Here is a 25,377-nt window from a genome sequence, read left to right on the forward strand (position 1 = left end):
CAACACACACGAACGCGGAAAACGGCAAGCGGCAAAGGCAAAGTCAAAAAAAAGAAACATATAGAAGTAAAGCTATATAATCAGATGAGCAGATCTCACACAATAGCAACGAAACGACGCGCCAACGGCAACTGAATGAACTCGCTGCAGCAAGTGTACAAAAACTGTTGCTTCGTTGCTGGGAAAATTTGATTTTCTTTTTCGCAGAGACAACAGAAGTAGAGGAAAAACTACTAAGGCACGCACAACACAAAAATTTCCCAGCCATATGTTGGGTTTGGTTGTCCCGCCGCTCTCTACACACATCGTTTTCATTTTGGTCTTGTGGGTATTCTAAAAATGTTCATTGGAAGGGAAAATGCTTCTTTTTCTTTGTGCCCCTTCCACAATTTATTACTTATTTGCCCGTCTGTATTTCGGCCATCAGAATGTGGCTTAAAACATCTGCTGCAACTCCAGTTTCTACAATAAATAAATAATATCTAGGCCATTGAGAGATGCTCGAGAGATCACCGAGAGCAGACCCATTTAAATACTACTTTATTGTTGCGGAAGTCATCCTCAGCTGCCAATGCACATAAATCACATGAATAATGAGACCAAGTTCTTTGGGACGCCACGCGACAGGAAATGCCAAAACTATGGCGAAATATAAAACAAAAATACTAGCTATTAAGAAAAACCTATTGGCTATTGACTACTAAAATCTTTAATATGTATATATATTACAATATTTATGTGACTAAACTTTGAAGAACATTTTCTCAAAGATTGATTCTGCAATTGGTTTAAGCTGCCAATAATATAGATTCTTTTTTCTATGAAATGCAATGAATTGAGAACCCTTTAAAATATATTTTATAGTAGGTTTTAAATTTAATATATAATGGATAGTAGTATTGTCAACTCTTAAATTTTTGGGAAAATAAAAGTTAGTTTCAAATAGAAATAAAATATTTAACTTTCTCATAGATAAATGATGAAATTATCTATTATATAATTTATAGGTTTTATAACCCTGTAGATGATATCATAAAAAGGCTCAGATGTTTGTATAATATATATTATTGATCAGCATGAAAATTCGAATCGATACAGCCATGCCTGTCTGTGCGTATTAACCTGAAACCTGAAACAATTCAAAGTCCAAGAATCTTTGTCTATCTTCTATGATTATATACTTTGTTCATTTAGGGTTAGAAGTAAAAGATGTTCTATAGGTTTATACTAATGCGAAAAATTAGGCAGATTTTGGAAGCATATTTGAGATTTCTTATCAAAATCAAGTAAATTATGATACCTAAGATTCAAAGAAGAAATAACTAGAATATTTAATAATTTAAGTAGATGAAAAATAGATTGAAAGAACGACGATGGTAGAGTATGACAAATTGAAATCAATAATGTAAACATTGTTTAGTATTTAATCAGATGGGTTAAAATATCAACCTGATTCATCTTTTTCTACACTCAACCATGACTTACATGGCTGTTATAATTAGAACTAACATATACAGTAGAACCCGGTTACACATACGACACTCAAGAGACCAACGATTAAGTCGTTATATACGGAAGGCGTACTAACCGGAGGCCCTTTCATATATGTAATTGGAACAAACCAATCACTACTCGAACTTTGGTCGCTATAAACCGCCGGACAATTTGTTTGAAAAATTGTATAATCTTTTGGCCTTATGGCCATTTAACGAATTACTCTATTGCTTTTAATCGTGGGAGTAAAATATGTTCTTTTCCTTTGGTCCATTAAAGACCCTGACAATTTTACATATTGAAATTTCCGAAAATCTCATTCATCAAACATGTTAAAGTGGCTAAACAAAATGCTTATAGCTAGCTCCATGTTTATGTATTTCACTTCTTGAATATGACAAAATTCCATTCATTTTGTCAAATCATAATTAGTAGGGCAGACCCTAAACCAAAATAGAAAATAAATTGTGAAATTTTGTTGAAAATGCAAAAATATATTTTTAGTTTCGTCAAGTAAATCGTAAAAAGTCCGCCGATTCGGTACATGTACGTTTAATTAATGAGACGGCAGTTTAGAGAGACTTAAAAATTAACCGAAAAGCTAAAAAAGAAAATGTGAAAGATGAAAATGAAAAAATATGCCAAGCAGCCGCATAATTAGCCGTATTTGCGCGTGCCTTAAAACGAAAAAATCACGTATACGTAAACGCGAGTAAACCGTGAAAAAAGCGAATTGTGAATCATACGCCAAGTGGGCCAGCAGCAGATGGCAGCAACACCTGAACCGAGGCACTCATTCACTTTTGCACCGAAATGTATACACACAACATTATATTGTATAAAATACTTGAAATATAAACATATAGATACAGAAATAATCCCCTTTATATAGGTAAAATGGGTGAGTACTCACCTCTTGTAGAGCCTTTTTGTCTGGGGCACGATTCGCCGTCTGCAATGTTCTTATGACATTTTTTGCTCCATCCACAACGGCAGCCTCGATACGTAATCTGTGACGCAGCTCCTCGATGCGTTCCTCCAGGCTCGTTTCTAGGCTTTGGGGTTGCTGATCATCCATATGCAATTGCCTGGAGGCCTTCAGACGATCCGCCTGCTCTCGATTCTGTTTGACTTTAATGATGCGCAAGCGGAGAAATTCAATTTTCGTCTTTGAATCGGCCAACATTTGATGGGCCTCGGCCAGAAGTTTCTTGTCGCAACCAATGCCCAGAGAATGTATCATATTCTCGGCGCCAGTTTTCACCTTCATTTCAATTTGCAATTGTTTTTCGAGTGAGGCCAGAACTTTGTCGTTGGCAGTATGGGGAGCGGCCGAGGTAGCGGCATCCAATGATGAATTCCCCGATAGAGAGCCACCGCCACCCAAGGCACCACCATGCTGGAAACCAGCGCCGTATGTATCAGGGCCAGAGCCAAAGGTAATGGCTTCTAAAAGAGAAGAAAAGAACAACAACAAAAATAATTAGCAAAAGACCATAAATTTAATGTAATCTTTGATAAACATCAGTTGGGAAAGGAAAAAAAACTTGGGAATACAAATTTTTAAAGACAAAACATGTATTCGTTAAAGATGAAGAGAAAATTCTTGTAATCAAAAAAAAATTTATCCTTCAAAAAGTTATTAAAAACGTAAAGTTAAATAAAAACTTCTGTACATAACTATTTCAAAGATGCAAAAAATAAGTGTGGCTGCATATTTTTATAGGCAAAATGCCTGTTAAAAGTAAAACATTATTTTTATTACTGTTCATTTTCCTGAATGTTTACAATTATCTTCTCTTCTTTCAAATATCATTTAATTATTTATTTATTTATAAATTACTTTTCTATAAATATTAGTTACAAAAAAAGTGTGGCTGCATTTTTTAAAGACAAATAACTCATTATCCATTGGAAAAGAGAAAATTTTCCCTTTTTTTTATGTATCTACAAATGAATCACAACAAAATGGTTCTAAAATCTAAGTTTAATATCATTTAAAAAGCCAATTGCATATTTTGCTTATAGAAATTTCACGTTGTTATACAAAAAAGTTAGATTCTTTTTCCTTTGAATTTATCTCTTCCTCTTTCACTCTCTTAAATATTTACGCTTCAGATTTCTATTAAAAGTAATTTCAATTGCTTTTCCTCATTTATTTTTTGTTTTTTTTTTACATTTTTTCGTTGCATTGTTTACATTTTGATATCGTGTGGCACACAACAACTATGTATGTATTTATGTATGTATGATGGCGAAGAAGATGATGATGAAGATGATGATATGATAATAATAGTATCTATAAGCGGACCATGGAAATGTTTGCATTTTGTGTGGCTGCCAACTGCCAACAAGCATGTCAATCAACTGTTGACTTCCTCCCTTTCTCCCACCCATCAAAAAGACACGACAACACATAAAGGGTGTTGCCCGGCCTCTTTTATAGGTAGATGAGTTGTGACTTTATGCTAATAAACAATGTTTGAAGGTCTTTAACAAAAATTATAACATGTGTATATGTATATTATAACCGCTTTATATGAAAAATAAGATAAACAACTTTAAATATTCGGAAAATTAAAGCAATAAAGAATGTTGTGATATTTTAAACATTTATAATTCTACCAATATCAAATTCATTAGTTTCTTCTATACAAAGCACCCATTTTTATGAATTGTACAAAGCGTTGGTGGTACTACAAATACTTCAGCTTTCAATTTCGATGCTTCTTTTGTTGGCCAAAAAAAGCAAAAAGCAAACACGGAAGCAGATAGAATCGAGAGAGAAAACGAGAATGTATATGCCAAACAGTTTTGGTTCAGTTTCACAAATAAACATTAACAAAAGCAGCATAGCACCAACAACAAAACATAGACAGAGAGAAGAGTGAAATAATACAAATGAAAATTGAAAACATTTCATGACAGTTGTGTCAATAATAATAACAACAAACAACACAAACTATCACTAAACTAAACTAAACTATTGTCGTTGTTACTTCCTCTAATCGCATATTTCACGCCTCAAACGACACCTTAAATGAAGAGGAAGAAAGAGGAAAGCAAAGACGACAAGTGCGTGACTAAAGCGAATAAAAGCGAATGACTAAACGAGCCAACAAAGAGGAAACGTCAGTTGGGGCGACCCTTGAATAAAAGTCAATACGTTTTTGATCGAATTTATCATTCGATTTGATAGCAACATGCAACCAATGAAATAATCTATGATTGAGAGATCAACTCATGTCTATCTATATAGAGTAGATATTGCTAAGGTCAGTATTGTGTATAGATAAATTGATTTTATAAAGCCTCTAAATAAATAACTTTTTCGAGTAAATTATCTTAGATTTGACTTTTTCCACAAGAAATGAAAATAATGTTCATAATTCTGTTAAAGCTCCTATATAGAAATTGTACGATTATAATCGGAAAAAGGTGCTTTAATTACAAATTGTGTGAATAAAATTGACCAATTCAATATTCTTCTGCTTATACCTTCCTCAGACTAACCAAATTACGGGATTATGACTTTTTTCCAATTTTCTTGATAAATGGTTTTGCCTCCTTGGAGGCTAAGATATTTGTAACCCGTTCCTTTAAGAAACATTCTTAATACACTACTGGATTCAGTGATTCAAGTCGTCTAGTTACTCAAAACATAGTTCAGGCGTATCCCTTTCTATAAAAACTATTGATTTTTATTATAAAACAATGGTATTGAAGGCTAATTCCCTTAAAAGACTAATACACTGCTCGTTTAAGGGATTTGTTTAAGTACTCCAAAATATTGCAATTTAAAAAATAGTACTTTTGCCTTAAAAACGCAGATTTTTAATCAAAACAATGTCAAATAAGCATTTTAAAAGGAACATTTTTCGTACCAATTTGGTGTCTAGTTTTACCTACTTGTCGAAATCATTAAACATATGTTTAATTTTTGCATTTAGTGAAACTCTATAAAAATGCATATACCCCTCTACTTTAAGAAAAGGGTAACCAATGACATTTTCCGGTCCCAATTAACCCTTTTTTTACAGACACGTCTCTTCCACACCCACTTAGCAATTGCTTTCACTGGATTTCTTTCTTTCTTTCTCTCTCTCTTCCTCTATATTTATCTCTCTCCATCTCTGACCATTAAGTAATTTTCTGTTTGACTTACCTTGACCATTGCTATTGACCGCTGTATTTGCCGATGTTAGTAATATTTGACTTTCCAACTCCTGTAGTTCCGATTTAAGTTCGGCCAGTTTGGATTTGGATTTCTTGACAAGCACCGCCACATCACTGAGCGAACGTCGATCTTTGGCCACTTCACGTAACTTTTCGGCACCTTCCTTGATTTTTAGCTCTTTGCGAATCTCGCGACGAATTGCCTCCTTGATCTCCTCGAGCCGAGATGACATGCTACTCTCGGGTAAATTCTCGGTGAAACCATATTTATGACTTAGTTCATACAGAACGGGATGCTTGATGTATTCGCCCTGCAAATTGAGTAGAAATATATATATTTATTAGTAAACGGAATAAGAAAATAGAGTATGCCTAGTCAGTTAAGTCTTAAGTGTGGACCATTTACCGTATCTGTGTAAAATAGTCCATCCATAAGGAAATCGTCTTCTTGTTCAGTTTTAAAAATACGTTGCCAAAGTCTCTTGGTAGATCGAGGAGAGGCGGTACTATATCTACGCGGCAAAATGAAACTTTTCTGTCTTTGATGGGATAAGCTTAAGGATTTTGTCTCGGCTGTATCCGTAGTTTCCTGTTCATCCCTTTTACGTTGGGGATTTAGCATACTGCGTATTCTTTTTAAAAATCTTGACATAATTCTAAAGACTTTTGGTTCACAAACTGGTACTGGAACTTGCTGTTCTCGTAATTTGTTTTATTATCACACTTCACTTCATTGTTTTAGTTGGAAAATGTATCTAACAATGTTGAAAAGAAATATCTTTAAACATCTACAATGAAAACAACAACAACAACATACATAGCAGAAGAAGACCAAGAATAACAAGTTGTCGTCTATCTTTTTTCACATTAAATGTCTCCCTCTTTTCAGAGTTTGTGGCTTTTTGTCTCACTACATATACATACATACATACATAAAGAGAAGAAAGGAAAGTTAAAAGAGACGCATGAAAAAGGTGTAAACTTCATCATCATCATCGCCAGCTTGAACATCATCAAAGTGGCAAGCTACATGCAAATTAAAATTCTAAGTAATCAATTTCAATTGAACCAATTCTTTGTCTCTCTTTTTATCTGTTGTTCGGTGTCACACTTTCTATCTAGAAAATCTTCTACCCAATGAGCCAAGAATGTCAACAACAGAACAGAAACAATTGAAAATACAAGAGAAAGCATACAAATAAATTGAATTGAAAAGGCAAGTCTAAGAAAGTAAGGAAAAAGTGCGACAAATCTCACTTACAATTAGATATTCTAGTTAGACCATTAAATAGAAGTTATAGAGCCTAAAAATAGAAAAGGCAAGTCTAAGAAAGTAAGGAAAAAGTGCGACAAATCTCACTTACAATTAGATATTCTAGTTAGACCATTAAATAGAAGTTATAGAGCCTAAAAATATAGGTATGTACTTTATATAACGGTTCAATGTTTTCGGTTAACCTTAAACGATTCAAGGTGTGAAAGGTTTAAATAACAAGCACAATAGGAATGCTAATGAGTTGACATATCATTGTTTAATAACCATTTGCTGGTTACTGTTAAGTAATCATTTGGAATTAGATATTTTTAGTCATTTATATATTTGACTTAATTTGAGTTTTTGTGGCATAGTTTTCCTTGTACAAGGTTAGTTTTAACGAAGGTTGCTCTGCATTTAAGAATGAATCCAAAATTCTCCATATACAAAGAAGTCTAGATAGTTTTGATTAAAGTGCTAGATATATATCTCTAACAATAAGAGATTGGATATAACCTTTGTATAGCAGCACTGATATTTATATATTTATAAACTGACATTGATATCAATGAGAATATATTCAAATTTTATTCAATTGGCTAGTTGAACATCCGAATATCGCCATTAAACTATTGAACATGGAGATAATTCATAGGAATTCATTCCTTAGATCTATCAATTGTAGAAATATTTAGTTAGATTATATAATTTATAATATCATGATTAATTTTTATACATAAATATAACTGAAAGATCACAATTCAGTTAGCGAATTTAATATTAAACGTGATTTGAGGACAATAAAAAAAAGTCTGTAAAGTTAAAAAAGTTTAGAACTTGATATATTAAAAGGTTTTATACTTTTCCCTATTGAATTTGTCATCATGAACTATTTTTTAATGGTTTTCTATAGACTAAAATGATAAAATCAGAAACGGATTTACCAAAAAAAAAGTCTACATTTTAATGAATAAAATACAATATGTCTATATGTATGTATATTTGATCAAATTTGTCGCCCCAGGAATTTGTCTGCTTATAAATTCAAGGCTGGGTTTAATTAATTTTTGATATCGTTTGTTGACAATAAATCTTTGCAACAATGCTATGCTGCATTAAGGAAAAAATTGTGTTTATTTGTTAAAAATTAAACAAACAAGAATATTAGAACATCAATTTCTATGTAAACAGTTCATAGACAAAGAAATAACATTGTAAAGTTTTTTTAAGACTTCTTTTTATCTGATATCTAATATGAATGTATTAATCGGAGACGTCTCGTCTAATTTATCTAGAATATTCCAGAAATCTTTCTATAGCGCAATAGGCGAACTCTCTAAATAAAATTGTTTATCCAAAGAATCTTTTTTTAATTTTCAAAATGTTAAATTTAATGCTTAATATTAACTAAATTAAAAGCCTTCAATATATCTACTTATAATCAAGACTTATTGTAAGCCAAAAACGTCACATATCTCCGAAAGTCTTTGTAACTTTATTAAATGCTTCTCACTTGCATTTTTAGCTGACTCTCAAGTCACGAAATAATTAATGAATTGTAAATAAATTACAAGTTGTTTTGTTACTCATTGTCAGACGTAACACATTGTTATTATATTTTGTCGAGACAGACCTTTAACAAAATTCTCTCTTTGTCTCTATCGCTCTCTCTCTCTCTCTCTCTCTCTGATAATAGACCTAATCAGTTATAGTTGCAAATTCCCTAAACTTCCTATGTATGCAGGTGTATCAAGTGGTATATATGAATGTGTGTGTGCCTAATCTATGTTTCAATTGTTTTCTTTTTGTTTGGGTTCGCCCCGCCAATCTATTATTTCAATTTCTCATAGTTTGTACATAATACAGAAAGTTGACACCTTTTTATAGAGTGGGGTAAGAGAGGGTTGGGTTGGGTTGGGTTCAGTTGGAGTTTTGGCCAGTTCAATTTCCTCGTCTGCCGCTGGATAATAATATTTACTTTTGCTCGTGCCAGTAACGAATAATTAATTCAAACGAATTTTTTGTTGTGTGTTGTAATATTAAACTATTCGTAGCTACTACTGATAAACTTTGAGGTAACAAATTAACATTAATTGAAAGAGAATTTCTCTTTCTGTTTGGTTGTTTTTTTCGAATTTCGTCAGAGTAGGAAAATTGTCAAGCTTTAAATAGGGGAATCTATCGTTGTATTGACCTTGGAATAGTTTTAGTTCCGGCACAAAGCGAAGCCCTTTATATAGAAGGTTTTACGATATTATAGAGGAGACAAGAGAAGCAAAACTAAAGCTATGCGCAATGTTTTTGGTTTTCTTATCAATAAATGCCGTTGCCGCATAAGTAATTGATAAGCTGCAAAATAAAAAAAAACTATAAAAGGGCGAATAAAACTATGACAAAACTAATCTAAACTATATATATACTATATTCATTGTTAAAAAATTCCACATTTTTTGTTGTTGATTTCTGGGGTTTTTCTTTTTCCACTTCACTTCACTTTACTTTAATTTTCTTTTAATTAAACATGATTTCTGGTTAGTCACACGACGAATCGACCCATCCGACCGTTGGTCCGTCCGTCTATCCCGTGCGTTTACAATAAATCGAACTGTATTTTTCTTTTTTGTCTTCTTCCTCTTTTTTTACGGTTAACGCCTGTCCACAGCTGAGCTGAGTTAACGATTGAATGAAGGGAGAGCCGTTTGAGTGCAAACAAGGCGGCGGTTCTATGTGAATGAATGAGAAGGCGAAGGTGGTGTAGGTGTAGTAGGTGAAAGAGAGAGAGTAAGAATGCTGATGATGATTCGTCATCAACCTACGAAGTGTGAAATTTTACTCAGAGCGACGACGCAACAGGTTCGTTTTTGGTTGTAAGCCTGATTACCGACAAGGCGCCTGGACGTAAAGCAACCTGTGTGGGTTGCGTCTGGAATATTAGTTTAATATGAAAGCACACACACACACACGCGCGCAACCCATCCACAACTGAAGGGAAATCCCCCTACTACTTGGCCCTCACCCTTATTACTGACAGAGATAATAGATAAGCCATTTTATTAACACAAAATTCCTTTCACTCGAGAATGTGAAGAAAAGCTATCGAAACGGATGTGCTTTGTGTTTTCTAAATAATCACATTTCACATTACACTTGAACTTGAATTGGTTGTAAACATTAGCAAACACTTTAGAACAAAAGAAAACCAAATTGTTTTTTCTAGCCAAAGATTATCAAATTTTCGTGTAATAATTTTTAGGGAATTATTACACATAAGTTTAAGAGTAATTGTTAACTGTCTAAGTAACATTTGTAAGTTGTCTTAAGAAAAATTCAAACTTTCTAGATGGCGAAAACATAAACAATTTCAGTTTTTATACAGATTTTTGAAAAATTTTAAAACTGTGGCAAAAGTTTTTTTATAAACTAAATTATGGCAATCAGTTTTCTGCTTTCGTTAATTTTTAAACACAAATCGATAACAATTTCGTATCGTTTTTTTTCCAAATAATGTGACAAATAATTTAATTAATCAAATGTAAGTAATCTAAATAGACGTTTCGCCTACTACAAAAGTTTATTGGGATTCCTAAGAAGTTGTAGAAACTCCTTATAAAGCTTGTTAAGTTTTATAATTATTAGTTGTTGTTTTTTTTCCCTTCAAAATCTTAACAAATAATACAAGACAATCATTTAAATAGTTTTTAAATTAATTTCCAAACAGTAAGTAGTAAATAATTGTCTGAAATTTCAACCCTAAAGTAATAGATTATTTGAAAGCATAAGAACAGATTAACTTTATTTCAGAACAGATTAACTTATTGCTGTTTTCTACGAACAATTTTCTTGTTGGTTGCTAAATCAAATTCTTTGAAAAGACGACACTGAATTTATTCAGAAATATTTAAAACTGCTCTCAACTGATTTAAGAATAGTAAAAAAATATATTCATAATGTCACTTAAAGATTTCACATTCACAAATCTCAAATCAGATTACGCCAATATCATACGAAATCAAAAACAGAACTGATAATCTATTTCTTTTGAAAATACAATGAACAAGTTTTTAAGTATTTTCTTTATTAATTTTTTCCCCTGAAACAATAAATGTTGCTTATTTTTAAGCAGAGTGTCGTATTTTTATGGGATTCTGCGAATAATTCATAAAAATGTTCGAAAATTTGGGTAGTCGACGATTTTGAATTTAATCTACAGCGTATTTGCAAATTTCTAGAGAGTTTGTGTCTCTAAAATACCTTAATAATAATGTAAAGTATATACTTTGATTATTATTTAATTGTTTCTCTAGAGTTTAATTTAAAATGAATATCAAAAATATTAGAAAATAATAAAAGAATTTATGATAAAACTAGTTTTTTTTAGAATTCTTTACATGCCAAAATATGGTAAGAGATTAAGAACATTGTTTTAAATTATTTGTAGAAGGTTTTGGTATACAAATATTCGTTTTTTTAAATTTAATTATTTTTTTTTTTAAGCAATTAAAATTTTGAATTTGTGTTTGCACCGTTTCATTACGCCTTTTCTCCTACTTTGTATGACATTTATTAATTTACTTTTAGTGAGTTAAGTATAGTAAATAACTTTACTTAATTTGTGTTTGCCTCTTTATTTTACGCCATTCTTTCTCCCACTTCTATACTTATACTTTATTTACAAAAATTACTTTTAATTTTATAGAATTTATAATTTTTTGAAAATTCAGATACACATTAGGTTAATGTGCTTTAAATTAAACAGACTTTTTGATAGTAAATAATTGTCTGAAATAGTTTTTTTTTGTGTTCATTAATAATTGGGAAATATTTCAACAATTCACATAACTATTTGAATTTGATGATTTCTCAAAGTTTTTCCTCAAAGAGATTTCTCCAAAACTTTTGGCTAAAAAACACAATGTTGTACAATTTTCTAGTAGATTGATGTTCAGATGGGTTTATGGCCTGGTTTTTATTGGTTTTTTGTTAACTACTGGTAGTAGCTGGGCTTGTTTGAACATTTTTGACATAGTCAGCTAATATCATCATCATCACGACAAAAAGATATTCGCCTGGGAAATGTCTTTTTTTTGTGTTCGGTGTGAAATTGAAGTGGCATTTTTTTTCTTTTTATTTGTCAGACATCTTCATAATTGCATAACACCAACACATACACACACACACGCGCTCTTTGAAAAGTTGTTAAAAATTTGCAATTGCAACTTGAATAATCAACATGTCAGACAACAACAAAGACAACCAAAATAAAGGAGGCAAAACCGCCCAATATAATAATATCTACTTTATATATACATATATATGTAGGCATATATAGTATATAATGACAACCAGCTGGAAAAGAAGACGGCGTCGAAGTTGCAAAATGCAACGAGAATTGGCACTGGAAGCCAAAAAAAAAAAAATTAACAAGACAAAAGAGTAGGCAAAAAAGGCGGCGAAACGTCAATAAATTGTTGGAAGAAAAAAAAATGTTTTTTGCTGCCTTTCTTTTGTATCTGTATCTGTAAATGTATCTGTAGCTGCCACCGAGTGTGGGCAGAGAGTGAAAAATAAAAGATATCGAAAGTTAGCACTTACGATTATATAGAAATTTTTATACTCTAACTCAGAGCTTCTCTAGTTAAATTTGTTTATGTCGGAAAAGATTTCAAAAGGATTACATACCATTTTAATTTGCTATATGTATGTAGCCAACACAGATACTTTTATATATGTATATCGCCTATACATTGCTTTATAAACAAATAGTCAAAAATGTAAATTTTATTGAATTCTATGGTTAAATTTTTCAAATAGTTTATTTTCATATGTAGCTTAAAATAACATATTTTAACAAAAATCTCATACTAATCTTGACCTTGAGACAAATAATCTTTTGTAATCGATTACAAAATGCAAGAGATTTAGAAGGAAAAAAATAAAGACAATTATCGACTCTGAAAGACTTGCAATAAATACCAATTTGTGTTAAAAAATGTTTCATAAGTTGTTCAATATAAAATGTCAAAACTTCTCTATTCTAATTAGTTGGGTAGATAGGTCAAGATCTTCCATTAATCTTCAAGGATAGTAAAAATCAAACAACGATATTCAAAATATGAGGTTTACATACACAAATTTATATAGGAAGACACTTCGGAGACTTAACATTAGAACTTTCTGCAAGGAGCAACAAAAGTCCATCAAAAAGTTTTCTAAGCATTTTTTAAAAATTTTTATAAAACATATCTTAGAAAGATATCGCCTAAATACAGATAAATACATGTTTTAATGGCTTAAATCATATTTGTTAAACCAAACATATGTATTTAAATAACAATATTAAACAAATATTATATATTAAGGAGAAAAACCTATTAAAAATCATTTTAAAGAGATGAAAACTTCTAAAAAGTAGTAGAAAACTCTCAGGCAGTCTTCTCCCTATCTACTTCGTTCATTTACACCCATTAATCTCCATAATATTCTTACAAACATTATAACAAAGTATATTTTCCCCTTTTAGCAAGGGTAAAAACAGCAAAAGAAAGAGAGACTGGGAGGTAAGGTAGGGCAGAGAGAGTGAAATAATAATAATAATGATGATGATGACGATGATCAAGCGCACAGCCAACCCACACAGTTTAATTAAAAACTGTCAGAAAGATCAAATTAAAAGTAATCTCTTTGCTCCATATATACACAGCCATATATACTTGTGAATACGCCATATATAAAGATGATATTGTACACATTTATCAAAAATATATATAATTTTACCAATATTATACCTACATGTAGATATCCTTTGAGACGCGATCGCAGATCCTTAAGAAAAACCATATTCATAGTGAGAGAAGCCATGTTAAGTAAATTGTTTAACGTTTGGTTTTTTTCTTTTTGTTATTCTTTCCGTTTCACTTGGTCAATGTTTTTTTGGAAAACTATCCATTAGATAGACTTGAGTTTATTCGCGAAATAGTACATATATAAATATTTTTATTTTAATTTTTTTTGGTCTGTGTTGTTTTGAAAAAAACGCGCAAAAATCGCTTTTAAAATCGTGCGACAAATATTTTAAATTAATAAAATATAAAAAAAAAAGCTTAAGGCTCACATGTTCGTTATATATATAGATATATGTATATAGACGACATCGTTGGTAGCTTATATATATCTATATATAAGAGTATATATGTAGATTCTTCTATACTTTTTTGTAGCTCCCCGATCTGTGGCAGAATATTGTCAAGGCGCGCACACAAAATGCAACTAGAGGAATATTGGGAAAAGCATCAAAGCGTTCCGAACGAAAGCTTTTTCAATATTTTGTTTTTCCGCGGAGAATACGCAAAAACGGGAAATTGTTGTTGCTGCTGTTTGTTTTTCCTATGGTTTTTCAATTTCTCACTGAGACGCATATGCATCTATATATATCCATAAATATAATATACATTTGATTTTCTGTAGATATACCCATTTATCGGTATAATATCTTTTTTCTTGGCTTATTTCAATTACCTGCAAATAGATAAGAGAGAAAGAAAAATCAATTAGTAAGTTGTAAAGATTTCTTTAATTTAGTTTCAATTGGCTGATAAATTTCTGGCATTCATTTAATAGGCATTAGGGATATTCGTGACACACACACGCACACATCAAATTGAATCAAATAAACATTGTAACAAGGTTATTGGCTATATAAATATATCATCAAGCAACATCATCGTCGACGTCGTCGTCGTCGGCGTCGTCATATCATGCCCATACCCTTGGCTCTATATAGCCCCCAGTTTGAACCCACGCGAACCAAAACACACTAAGCACGCACGCCTGTTGCCCGCCCCTTCGGGGCCCCCGCGTCCCTGCCTCATCAATATCAACAAGTGCGGGGAATTTTTTTTGTTATTGTTGTTGTTTTTTTAAGTGTAACAATTTATTTGATTTTCGCACTCTACACATTAGGAAAAGAGGAAAAAAAACGAAATGAAGAAACAACTACCATTTCCGGCTAACCAAACATCAAATACCCTAATCTAAGAAGAAAAACAAGGAAAACTACGTCTTTGCCGGATGAAATGTCGTTAAATTGAGTGACCTTAGTTTATCAAATGGTTTTTGGGATTAAAAGCCATGTAATTATAAATTAAGCTAACCGTATTACCGAACTGAAATAATATTTTTTTATTGAAAAAAAGATTTTTCCCATAACAAAATCGTCAAAAAGTAAAAAGTTTAAGTCAAACTTTGTATTCTAAGCAGGTAAAAAGTTTAAATAGAAAAGTAAAGTGATTTTATAAAAAGAAAAGTCTTAAATAAAATAATAATAATAATAATGCTGTACTAGGTTTGCTCAAAAACTAACCAAAACTAATTATTTTAAAACATTAATTTGTATTTGTTTATAGATAACTCGTTAGAAAGGGATTACAGTTTCATCCTTTAAACACCTTCGACGATTATTATAATTGATTTCATCAAAACACTCAAAAAATATAATAGAAATTTATAAATTTGGCTTCTATTTGTTTCTATTGAATTCTCAGAATTTATTGACAATTAATCCACATAATCTAACGAAAATATAAATAAAATAAATATTTTCTTTAATATACTGCAGTTGTCGTAGCTAATATACTCTTACTCGTAAAAAATAAGAAAAAACAAATACATATGACCGAAAATAAATTACTACAAAAATGCTGACCATTTATAGATAGAAACAAAAAGGCAACAAAATAAAAACAATCTGTTTAGTTTTATTATCTTGTTGTTTTTGTATCAAACAAGTGTTAAGACAAAACGCCTAAACAGTTTTCAGTTTTTTTTATGTTTCAATTTTTGGAGATTCCAACAGATAGAGGAGAAGAGATTAAATCGAAACAAAAACAAAAATAAATATATTAAATGAATTTTTGCATTACAAAACAAGCAACAAGTAAAGTGTTTGATAGATAAATGAAATTTCCAAATTGGCAGCTGATGGCCTCCTACTCCTCCCTCCCCACTCTCCAATGAACCTAATAAGGCATCAGGAGGGCAATAGAGCATTGGTGTAGTGTGGGCAGGGAGAGAGGGAGGTCAGGTGGAGGTGCTATGACCCAGTGGCAATTGCATTTACAGTGTGCCAAAGCCATAGAAAGGCAAACTGCCAGACAATGCAACAACAACAACAACAACAATAATAACAACAATGTAAAAATTTTCATTTTTCTTTAACGCGCTTTTTCTATACATATACCCTGTGGGAGTAGGGTGTCGGGGTATATTGAAATCAATTGAATTGTTGCAAGAAATTACAAACACAGAAGAAAGAATTAACTAAAGTAACATATTAAGTATATTTCAGTTTGTATTTTAGGCCAATAATATTTGAACCACGACCCCTTTAGACTCCTGATTACTCATTATGATTATAATTGACCAATTTGCATGTGCTTAGAAGGGTATCTAACCAGCCTTTACCCTTGAGTTTTAATATTTTTTGTTGTCTTTTTTTTTGCTTATTCAGCACATGCAACAAGTGAATTTGGGTTAAGCCTCCCAGCCCGAAAGCTAAGTACCGTAAAAAGCATAAAAAAAGCCAACACAGCAGAGCAGAGCAGAGAACACACAGCAAGGTGACAGAGGCAGCGCAAGAGAGAAAGAATGAGAGGGAGAGCATAAAGAGTAAAGAAAAATTAGAACAAAATCGATTTTGCTTTTTTGTGTCTTTTTGTTGTTGTGTTTCGAATTTTAATTGATTGTCACTTGGATTTTCACTTTTATACCAAAACAGAAAAACAAAAAAAAAACACCAAAAACAACAAGAAAAGAGAAATGGAATTTCACCCAAAAAACAAAAGCTATTTTATGTTTCGTTGTTTTGTTTGATGTTGTTGTTTTTGTTGTTGCCTATGTCTTAATTAACTAAAATTTACGGCAAATTAAATGCAAAAAAAAACCAAAACGCTAAAATCATTTAAAAAGAAAGAGAGGGGAAGAGAGAGAAAATCAAACTTACACATTTCAAAGAAAGAACAGCTAATCCAATATGTAAAGTTGAAATGATTTATGTTTTAATGGGCAAAAAAAAGGACATTGACTTTGACTTGAAAAATGCATTTTTGGTGGCTCTTTTATTGCTCTTTTTTTATGCGTCACCCACCATAAGAATGCACAACAATGGTTCACGGCGGGGCAGGGGTATAAAAAGGAGAGGAAGTCGCGCTCTCTTCTTTTTTATTATTTATGCAATTTTTTCGTTGCTGTCGACTTTCACACACCGCAACACAAAAACAATAACAAATGCAACCGAAATAAACGCAGCGACGACGGCGACGACGACAACGACGACGCAGATAACGCAGCTGAAGCCGGCTTCTTAGTTGACGACTGAAAGTTAACTGTAGTCCCCAAACAGAAGGCAGAGCACACAAACCCAAAGCCCCAAGCAAGCAGAGCATGTGAGCGCGAGAGAGAGCGATTGAGTAGGAGATTGTTGCCAAGAGAGTGTAAGACAAGAGAGTAGCTCAAAGTGAGAGTCAAGTTAGTAGCGGCAGCGGCAGCAGAGCGTCTTGCATGGTTCAATGAATGATGGAAGTTAGAAATGGGGTGGTGGTGGGGTGGTGCAGAGTGCGTTCGACTGACTGCAAGCAAATATGGAATAACGGCAAAAGATAAACTAGCATATCATAATATCAACGTCATCAATAGCATAACTTCTCTAGGTCTATTTATGTATAGAGATCTCTAAGATCTAAGTAATCTGCCTACAAAAAATATATTCGTAAAAACGCAAAACGATCATAACTTGCTCATTAGATTCTTATGACGTCACACACTGCAGCATAACGGACCTGCGCAATGTGCTGTATTCTTAACCATGGAGACTGACTGCAGGCCTTAAGCATTTCTTTTCTTAATTGGCCGCGGAGAGTGTGATGTGAAGTGAAGTGATGTGAGAGGAGAAGAAAGGGGAGCAGCAGCTTTGCTTCTGTTACTACTTCTTATTGTTGTTGTTCTTGTTCTTTAGCCAGCAGCTTTTTATTGTGCTAGTTCTGAGAATTATACAGCTATGTTTGATTAACATTTGGAAGTAAGAAACAACAACAATAACAACAAGAATACGAAGAAGATGTAAAGAAGAGTAAGAAGAAAGGTTTTTGTTTTTGGTTTTAGTTTTTGAGTTTTACATTTCTCACTCTATAATATTTCTAGACCCATAATAGAGATAAGCTGGATAAATGGAAAATTCTATGGATATACTACATATGCAAATGGCCGGGAAAAGAACACAGCAGGGCATCACTTGTTTTTTTAAAAGAGAAGAATAATTGTAACGGTGCATTTTTTTAACGCACTCTCTCTCCCTCTCTGTCTCTCTCTCTCTCTCGCTCCATCTACCTGTACCACTCAAGGGTTGGAAACCTTAGTAATGTGCTTCACCTTCGTCTGACTTTTGGCTAATTAGATATTGACAGTCCTCGCCCCCAATTTAAATGGTTTACTAAATGGAAACCAGAGCCAATTTTGGCATATGACATTTTCTATACCCTTTACGTCCCATCACAATGAGAGCTGTGTAATATTAATTTAGTTGTGTTATTTAACTTTAAAACTGTTGAAATAGCATTAACTAAACTTAAAAAAAAAGTAAGTCGTGATGAGGACTTTGGAATACCATGCTTTTAAAACAAGAACTATACGAAATTAAAATTATATTTTATTCTATGGGTTTTTTTATATAATAAGTAAAGCTTTTTTTAAAACTTAAAGGCTTACTAGAACTTGCCACTATTCTCGTTTGCCGTAAGGGTATATGAAAGGGTTGCCAGCACCTTTTATTAGAGACTAACCGGATGTCGGATATATGAGCAAAACACATGGCAAATCGCCTCCGGCTCTGTCTGATAAGCTCGTTCAGTTGGAAAAAGTCAATAAAATTATGGTTTTTTTTTCCTTTCGTTCGCTTCTTTTTTTTTCGTTTGTTTTTGGTAATACTTTATGGCAAAATGCGTCATGGCAAAACCCACGCTAGCCGCCCGACCGCCCGTCTAAGAGGTTGACAAACCCAAAAAGTCATGCCAAAAAACAGATATATACAGATATACATATGTACAAAATCTCTGCCAGCCAGTTTCAACATAATTACACACACACAAAAAGGAGGAAAGAAAAGTGCGCAAAAGGAAAAACTGTCATCAATGATGATGATGATGGAAATGAAGAAAATTTTTAATACACTTTTACAATACGACGAGTTTCCTAAGCTTTTGAAAGATTTTTTTTCAAATGATTACCAAAAGATAAGCTAAAAGTATTTAAATGTAAGACTTAAACTAAAAAAACAAACTTTTGTAAATTTATTACTTCACTTTTTGGTTGAATCGTACAATTGAGATTGCAAAGAAAAAAAACGATAATAATAAAATTTTTAGCTAATTACAATTTTTTATTCAATATTTTTTTTTTTTGGGGCAATGTACATTTTTTCCATTGCTTAATGGGAAAGGTGTATACAAAAAATAATACCGTAAGCTCAGGAAAAGGGGGGTAAACACTTTTACTAAACGATTTTATATTTTTTTTTTTTGGTTAGGCAAATTTCGTATTCATTGAAAAACTTAACCACCATAAAAAAAATTGCATAAAAGCAGAAAATAGGCAAAACATGAGAAAGAAAACTGAAAGTTGCTTTGGCATTCAGGCGGAAAATGAGCCCAAGCTAAAGTCTGTCTTGTCAATTTTATACTTTATATAGAAAGAACAATGAAGAAAATGCAGAAGAAAAAAAATTCAACTCAAGATCTGTAGACAGATATGTGTCTGTACGATTTGTGTTGAACGAAAGGGAAATTTTTGTTTTCTCGGAAGATTTCTGTCAGAAATGACAACAGCAACGAGCTAAAAGCTAAAAGACTGTAACTCCGGCGTTTAGGGCCAAGTCAAAGGGGAGCCGCCGCCGCCGACAGTTCCGACTGGCTGGCTTTAAGACATATCTTTTACTCGATTTCGAAGGGTGTCGACTCTCATTTGCATCTCAAAAGATAGAAGAAAAACTCCACCAATTAATTTAGAAAAGTTTTGCCTATGCACATTATTCCAACGGTTTAATATTAGACAATAAATGATGGAAATATACAAAGAAACAGTTAAAAAGATGAGAGACAGAGAGAGAGAGAGACTAGTCATAGGCGACGACCTGGCCTGGAGGCTTGGGGGCCTGGGAGTGTGAAAATTCTGTCGACAACCCAAAGGTGAAAATGCAAAAAAAACCAACTAAAGCATAGCCTAATTGCATTAAGAGCTCGAAAAAAAAATCAGAGCAATTCCCACAGAATCATTGAGGCATTAGCCGTGCTGCACACGTAATGTGATTAAGCGGCATCTGTTTGCAGAGTGAACTATTGGAGATGTCATCGTGAGGTCAAAAAGTGCTCGAATCATCAGGTCGGCAATGGGAAAACTATTTAAAACTACGACAATTGTATACGATTTTTTCTTTCTTTTCTGTTTTGAAAACTAATACTAGGATACGACAAATACGTATAGTTTAATCAAACGACTAACTTCAGTAAAAGCCGTAAGCAGTAAGTTTACAAAGTATAAAAAAAGTGTTGTAAAAGTCTTGATTACACTCACGCGCTGACTCACGTTCTCATTACTAAGCTTAAATCTAAGCTAGTATTGTTGTTGTTGTTGTAGTTGCATTCAATCAACAAACAACGGCATTTTGAGAGCAGCAAACGGCAGCAGCAGCGACAGCGGTCAACAACACTTGCAGCTGTACAGCTACACACACACACATACATACATACATACAAGGAGTAGTAGATGAGGAAGCTTACCAAGCTTAGACCAAAGCGGGTGCAAGAGAAAGAGAGAAGAGACATTGGTCGAGGTTTGAGAGCGTGTGCATGTGTGTGTCTGTTTTTTTAACAGGTGTTTTAAGTAAACACAAAAACAATTGCATGGCTAGATGATGATGATGCCGCCCCGCTCTCGCGCTCTCTTCATCGATGCTCTCCTCTCTCTTTCAAGCATGCACTCTGCGCCTGGCTAACTGACTGACTGGCTGGTTGGCATGTCTTTTTTTTAAGATTATTAACATGCTGTTAATTTGATTGAAAAATAGTTTATGGCAATAGCCTCTCATGTGCACTTGACTTTTTGTCGTTTCAAGTGAAAGTGAAAATTGCGAAAAATTATATACTGAGAGCAACTGAGCGAGAGAGAGAGAGAGATATCAATATTACAGCAGTCTAGCTACAATTGATATAACGGTATTTATAATAGCTGGACGAAATAGTTTACCAGCTGTTATGGCCACTGTCGTTCTCTCTCTCACACACCACCAAGTCCCAATTTTTTTTCTAGCTATCTCTCTCTCTCTCTCTCTTTTTACCAACATTCCATCCTGTGACAAGTTCTACTTTCTACAACAACTTGTTCCAGTCCCCATTTCCATCTATCCCCATTTGCAATTTGCAAACCAAAAACTCCTAAAACTAGCTAACGTTGTCCCAATTTCTAGAGTTCCCTCTTCCTCTCTACTACTTTTTGCCCCATGTTTTTGTTGTTGAAGAATCATCCATTGAAGTAATTGGGGACACCTGCATGTGCCAAATTCAAGCAGATTTCCAGTTTCGTGGCATAAAACTAGTTCCGATCCCAAGCTTTGGCTTAGTGTAGAAGAAGGATTAGAAGTGGAACACACAAAGAGGTGGTGCGAGGGGTTTGGACTAAAAATTGCAAAGAACTTTAATCTGAAATCGATATGGAAAGAATTAGGAATCATTCGCAATAACAATCTCATTAGGTTGTTGAGGGTAAAGGAAATTGAATTTCCCAATGAATTTTGTGACTATTGCAATTTCATTGGAAAAACAAAAAAAAAAAAAACAAACAGAAAGTAAGAAAGAAAGTCGTAGTCGTCGTCGTAAGGCATTGAAAATCATTTAATTAACTTGCTGCTGTTGTTGCTGCTGCTGCCATTGTCGTGTCAGGTTATATCACATCATTCATCTCTGTCTCTCATTGAAATAACAGCCTGCCACCAGTTGGCCATCGCATATTGCTTTCTCGCTCTCCCTCTCCCTCTCTCTCTCCCTCTTTTGCTCTTTGGAACTGTCTCTCCTGTGTTTGACTAGGTTAATTCATAGCTCAGTTTGCCTCTTGGTCACATTTAATTGCATGGCAATTGATGGGTTCAATTGCGCAAATTATTGCTTTGACTTTTGCGCCACTAGCTCCATCACAATCATTCACCTTCCCCAACCCTACCCCAGCCTACCATCCACCCACCGTTCCCATCTATATTATGGTCGTGGTTAGATAAGAGTCTAACAAGCAGAGGTAACAGGTAGATGGAGAGCATTTTGCCACAAGATAATGCGAATCAACAATGATGCACTATGAAGAAGTCACTTGAATGATTAAGCGTTTGGTAGGGCGTTCTTATAAAGGTTAAAAAGACCTCTTGAAATGGCTAAAAAAGCCCCTTTGGTTCTTATTCCTAAACGTCTTAAGATTCTTCAAGACTATACTATGGATTTTCTTTTTAAATGTCAAAATCTCATCTCTCTAAGCATTTTCTAAAGCGCATAAAACTCTATCCAAATACATAAACAAAATAATAATAATCTAAGCTAAACATGCGACATTTTCATAAACAAATCACGTGTCTGTGTGTGATAACAGAGAACTGGCTGGCTTTTTTATCAGTCTCATAATCATCATCATCATTTTGATCATCACGATCTTGATCAACAAAGTAAACAACAACAACAACACAACAATTTAATAAGATACAATTGAATTTAATTAAATGCAACATTGGCTCAGGGTTGCACGGAAATCATAAACCAAAGACAAAACCGCAACAAACAGCTAAATACCCTTTTAATTGATACACACTTGACTTGTTGGGTATACAACCTATGCGAATAGACAAGTACATAGAACTAAATTGTTTGCCAATGGTCAACCTCTAAGGATCCCCACAAAAGATAAACAAATGTGAAATGTAGATGGGTCCCCTCTTCAATCTTCTTCTCCTACTGATGCCGCCGCCACCCATTTGTTTGCCCAACTCTCTGACAGGTTGTCAGTGGCCAAGATGTTGGTATACAGCAAATGAAGGGGCTTAAATATTTAACTTTTTGTCCATTTCGATCTTTAGTTAGTTACGCTAAATGCAAAATTTGTTCAAAAAATTACAGAAAAACAAAAATATATCAATTTATTTCTTTAATGTTTATATAACAACAAAACACAGAACATACAAATTAACAACAAAAGAAATTTAAAGAAATTTAAAAATGGATGCGATTAAATTCCCTTAAAAATTAAATCCAAATTGTTGTACTCTGACCTTATTTTAAAAGTCTTTACAGGTATCTTAGGGTAAGTATGTATATTAGGTAATCTAAAGTTAGGATAAATAACAACTGAGATCTATCTCAGTGCTCTGACATTTATGGCGGCAAATAGATTCAATTATTGTAATTATAAGAGAAATATAGTACTTGAATCCATGATTCGAGTATCTCAAGCATTGTTGATGTTCTTAAACAATACATATATTTGATTAGGGCCAGTAAAGGGTTAAAATTGTAATGCAAAACTGGCTGACCCTGTTCTGTTTCATTCTGTGCTAAACCGGTTAAGCCGAGACCAACTCAGGTGCATGCAGAGAGGGTGGGGGAAAAAAAAAAAATAAAAGTATCTTCATCTTTATACCATCCCAAGTCATTTAAAGCGTCGGCGGCATCTTTTGGTTGCCATTTTCTACAATTATTCTGTGTAATTCACTTTATTTTTTTGAGTCATGAATGAGAGAATAACAGAATGAGAGAGAGAGATGAACCAACACCACCCAACCAAACGTCCGACTGACTGACTGACTACGTGATGCATTTAAAGATTCAACTTCAGACGGTAGCCCATTTGCCATGTAGTTGATAAGCAACTCTCTAGGCGATAAGACTAAGGCGTCTGAGTTGAACTATCTGCCCCTCTTTCCCTTCACAAACACTTTGCGTCATTCAAAAGGGGTAATTGCAAGTATAAGTAGTCCATTTTTGTCCCATCTTTTTGCAAAATGTTGGCTATTTATAAAACTTTATGCACAGTTTATTCTTCGCCCTCTGTGCACACAAATACCCTGCAAATCGAAAGAAAGAGAGAGAGGAGTTGATCTGACTTCTTTTAGAGGGCATCTCCATTTGTTCAAATGACATGTTTATTGGGCCTTTTGCGTGGACACAAATTTGGCAACATTTGCTGTAAAATGCCCTCTGCATTTTAATTGGTTGATTTAGTACTAGTATTAGCCTTGAACTTGATAGTTGGCCAAATGACTAGACAGTGCCGGATCAATGGGGGTGAAATTAAGCACATTTTCCCTTTGAAAGGCATATATTAGTATTGGGTTCTTCATTGGGTAAATCAACAAAAATGAGTTGTTCACTAAACTAAACAACTAATCATGCTCTCTTCCAATTGTAGTTACTTGTTCATTAACTAAAAATCATAAATTATCTAAAATACACTAGAAAATGCTTTTGCTGAGCAACTGAACAAGTGAATAATGTAGTAAGCAATTGAACAACGGATAAATGAATTGAGCAAGTGAACAAAATACTCACTCAAAGAAAAATTTAAACTTTTTCAGCAAAATTAGCAACGTTTTCCCATCAGAGCTAAGTATATATATTAATAACTGTTGGATATATAATTTCCAATTTTTTTTTTTTTAAATCCAGCCCTGATCTGCCCTTTAAGGGGTATGCAAATTGTCTTTACTAGCTAATAAAACAAAATTCTTGTTTATTATGCCAACATAAATACTGAGAGTGAGTGTGGGAGAGGGTGGAGGGGCGAGAGAGTCACTTAAAGCAATTGACAGACGTCAGACTAGGCACGCACTAGTGGGAGGTCGGCAAAAACACGCAACAAAATGTGTAACAAACAAATTAAAGTGATGTCATTTGCAGTCAGTTGTAGTTCTACTTAGCATTATTACCAACTATTATTATTGTTATTGGCCAAGCGCATTAAGTGGCCCTTTACAAGGATCAAATGGGCAACAGGTGGTCGTGTGTGTTAGAAATAACTGTTTACATTTTAGTTTTTTGTTATTTTGCTCACCTGATAATGCGAATCCGACATTTTAATGGTTAACTTGGCTGGCTTGGCCCCTCCTCTGGTTGAATCACACGTCTTTAGCTTTTTGTTGGGTTTTTAATATTTTCTTTTCAGTTTGTTTGTTTTTTAATTGGCGCCGCACGCTTACGTACATACACACACACATACACAAATACTTGGACACACACGCACGCACATACACACACACAGGCAGGCACAGGCAGGCGCGAGTTTTGATTTTTACTTTTCGAATTTTTGTTATTTTTGTTTTGTTTTCTTTGATCTAAAAAAACACAAAAATTATTTAACAACAGAATTAATTGTTGTCA

At 33.3% G+C, this 25,377-nt stretch overlaps 1 protein-coding gene across 10 annotated transcripts in view; it reads right to left on the reverse strand.

The window, feature by feature from the left end:
- Positions 1-25,176, reverse strand: part of LOC6646190 (serine/threonine-protein kinase N) — a 39,043-nt gene extending 13,867 nt beyond the window's left edge. For 6 of the 10 annotated variants that reach the window (XM_023177917.2, XM_023177916.2, XM_023177915.2 and 3 more), the window contains exons 1-3: positions 6,077-6,337; positions 5,660-5,981; positions 2,408-2,943 (exon numbers count right to left, since the gene is read on the reverse strand). In XM_023177917.2, coding sequence (XP_023033685.2) covers positions 2,408-2,943; positions 5,660-5,981; positions 6,077-6,322 — 1,104 coding nt within the window. In that variant the 5' untranslated portion in view covers positions 6,323-6,337. Of the gene's footprint in view, positions 1-2,407; positions 2,944-5,659; positions 5,982-6,076; positions 6,338-13,714; positions 13,877-25,051 lie in introns of those variants that run through there. The other 4 variants (XM_023177913.2, XM_047010338.1, XM_023177919.2 and 1 more) reach the window with 4 other exon arrangements.
- Positions 25,177-25,377: the final 201 nt, after the last annotated feature.

Source organism: Drosophila willistoni (assembly GCF_018902025.1).
Source record: "Drosophila willistoni isolate 14030-0811.24 chromosome 2L unlocalized genomic scaffold, UCI_dwil_1.1 Seg72.1, whole genome shotgun sequence".
Lineage (NCBI taxonomy): Eukaryota > Metazoa > Arthropoda > Insecta > Diptera > Drosophilidae > Drosophila > Drosophila willistoni.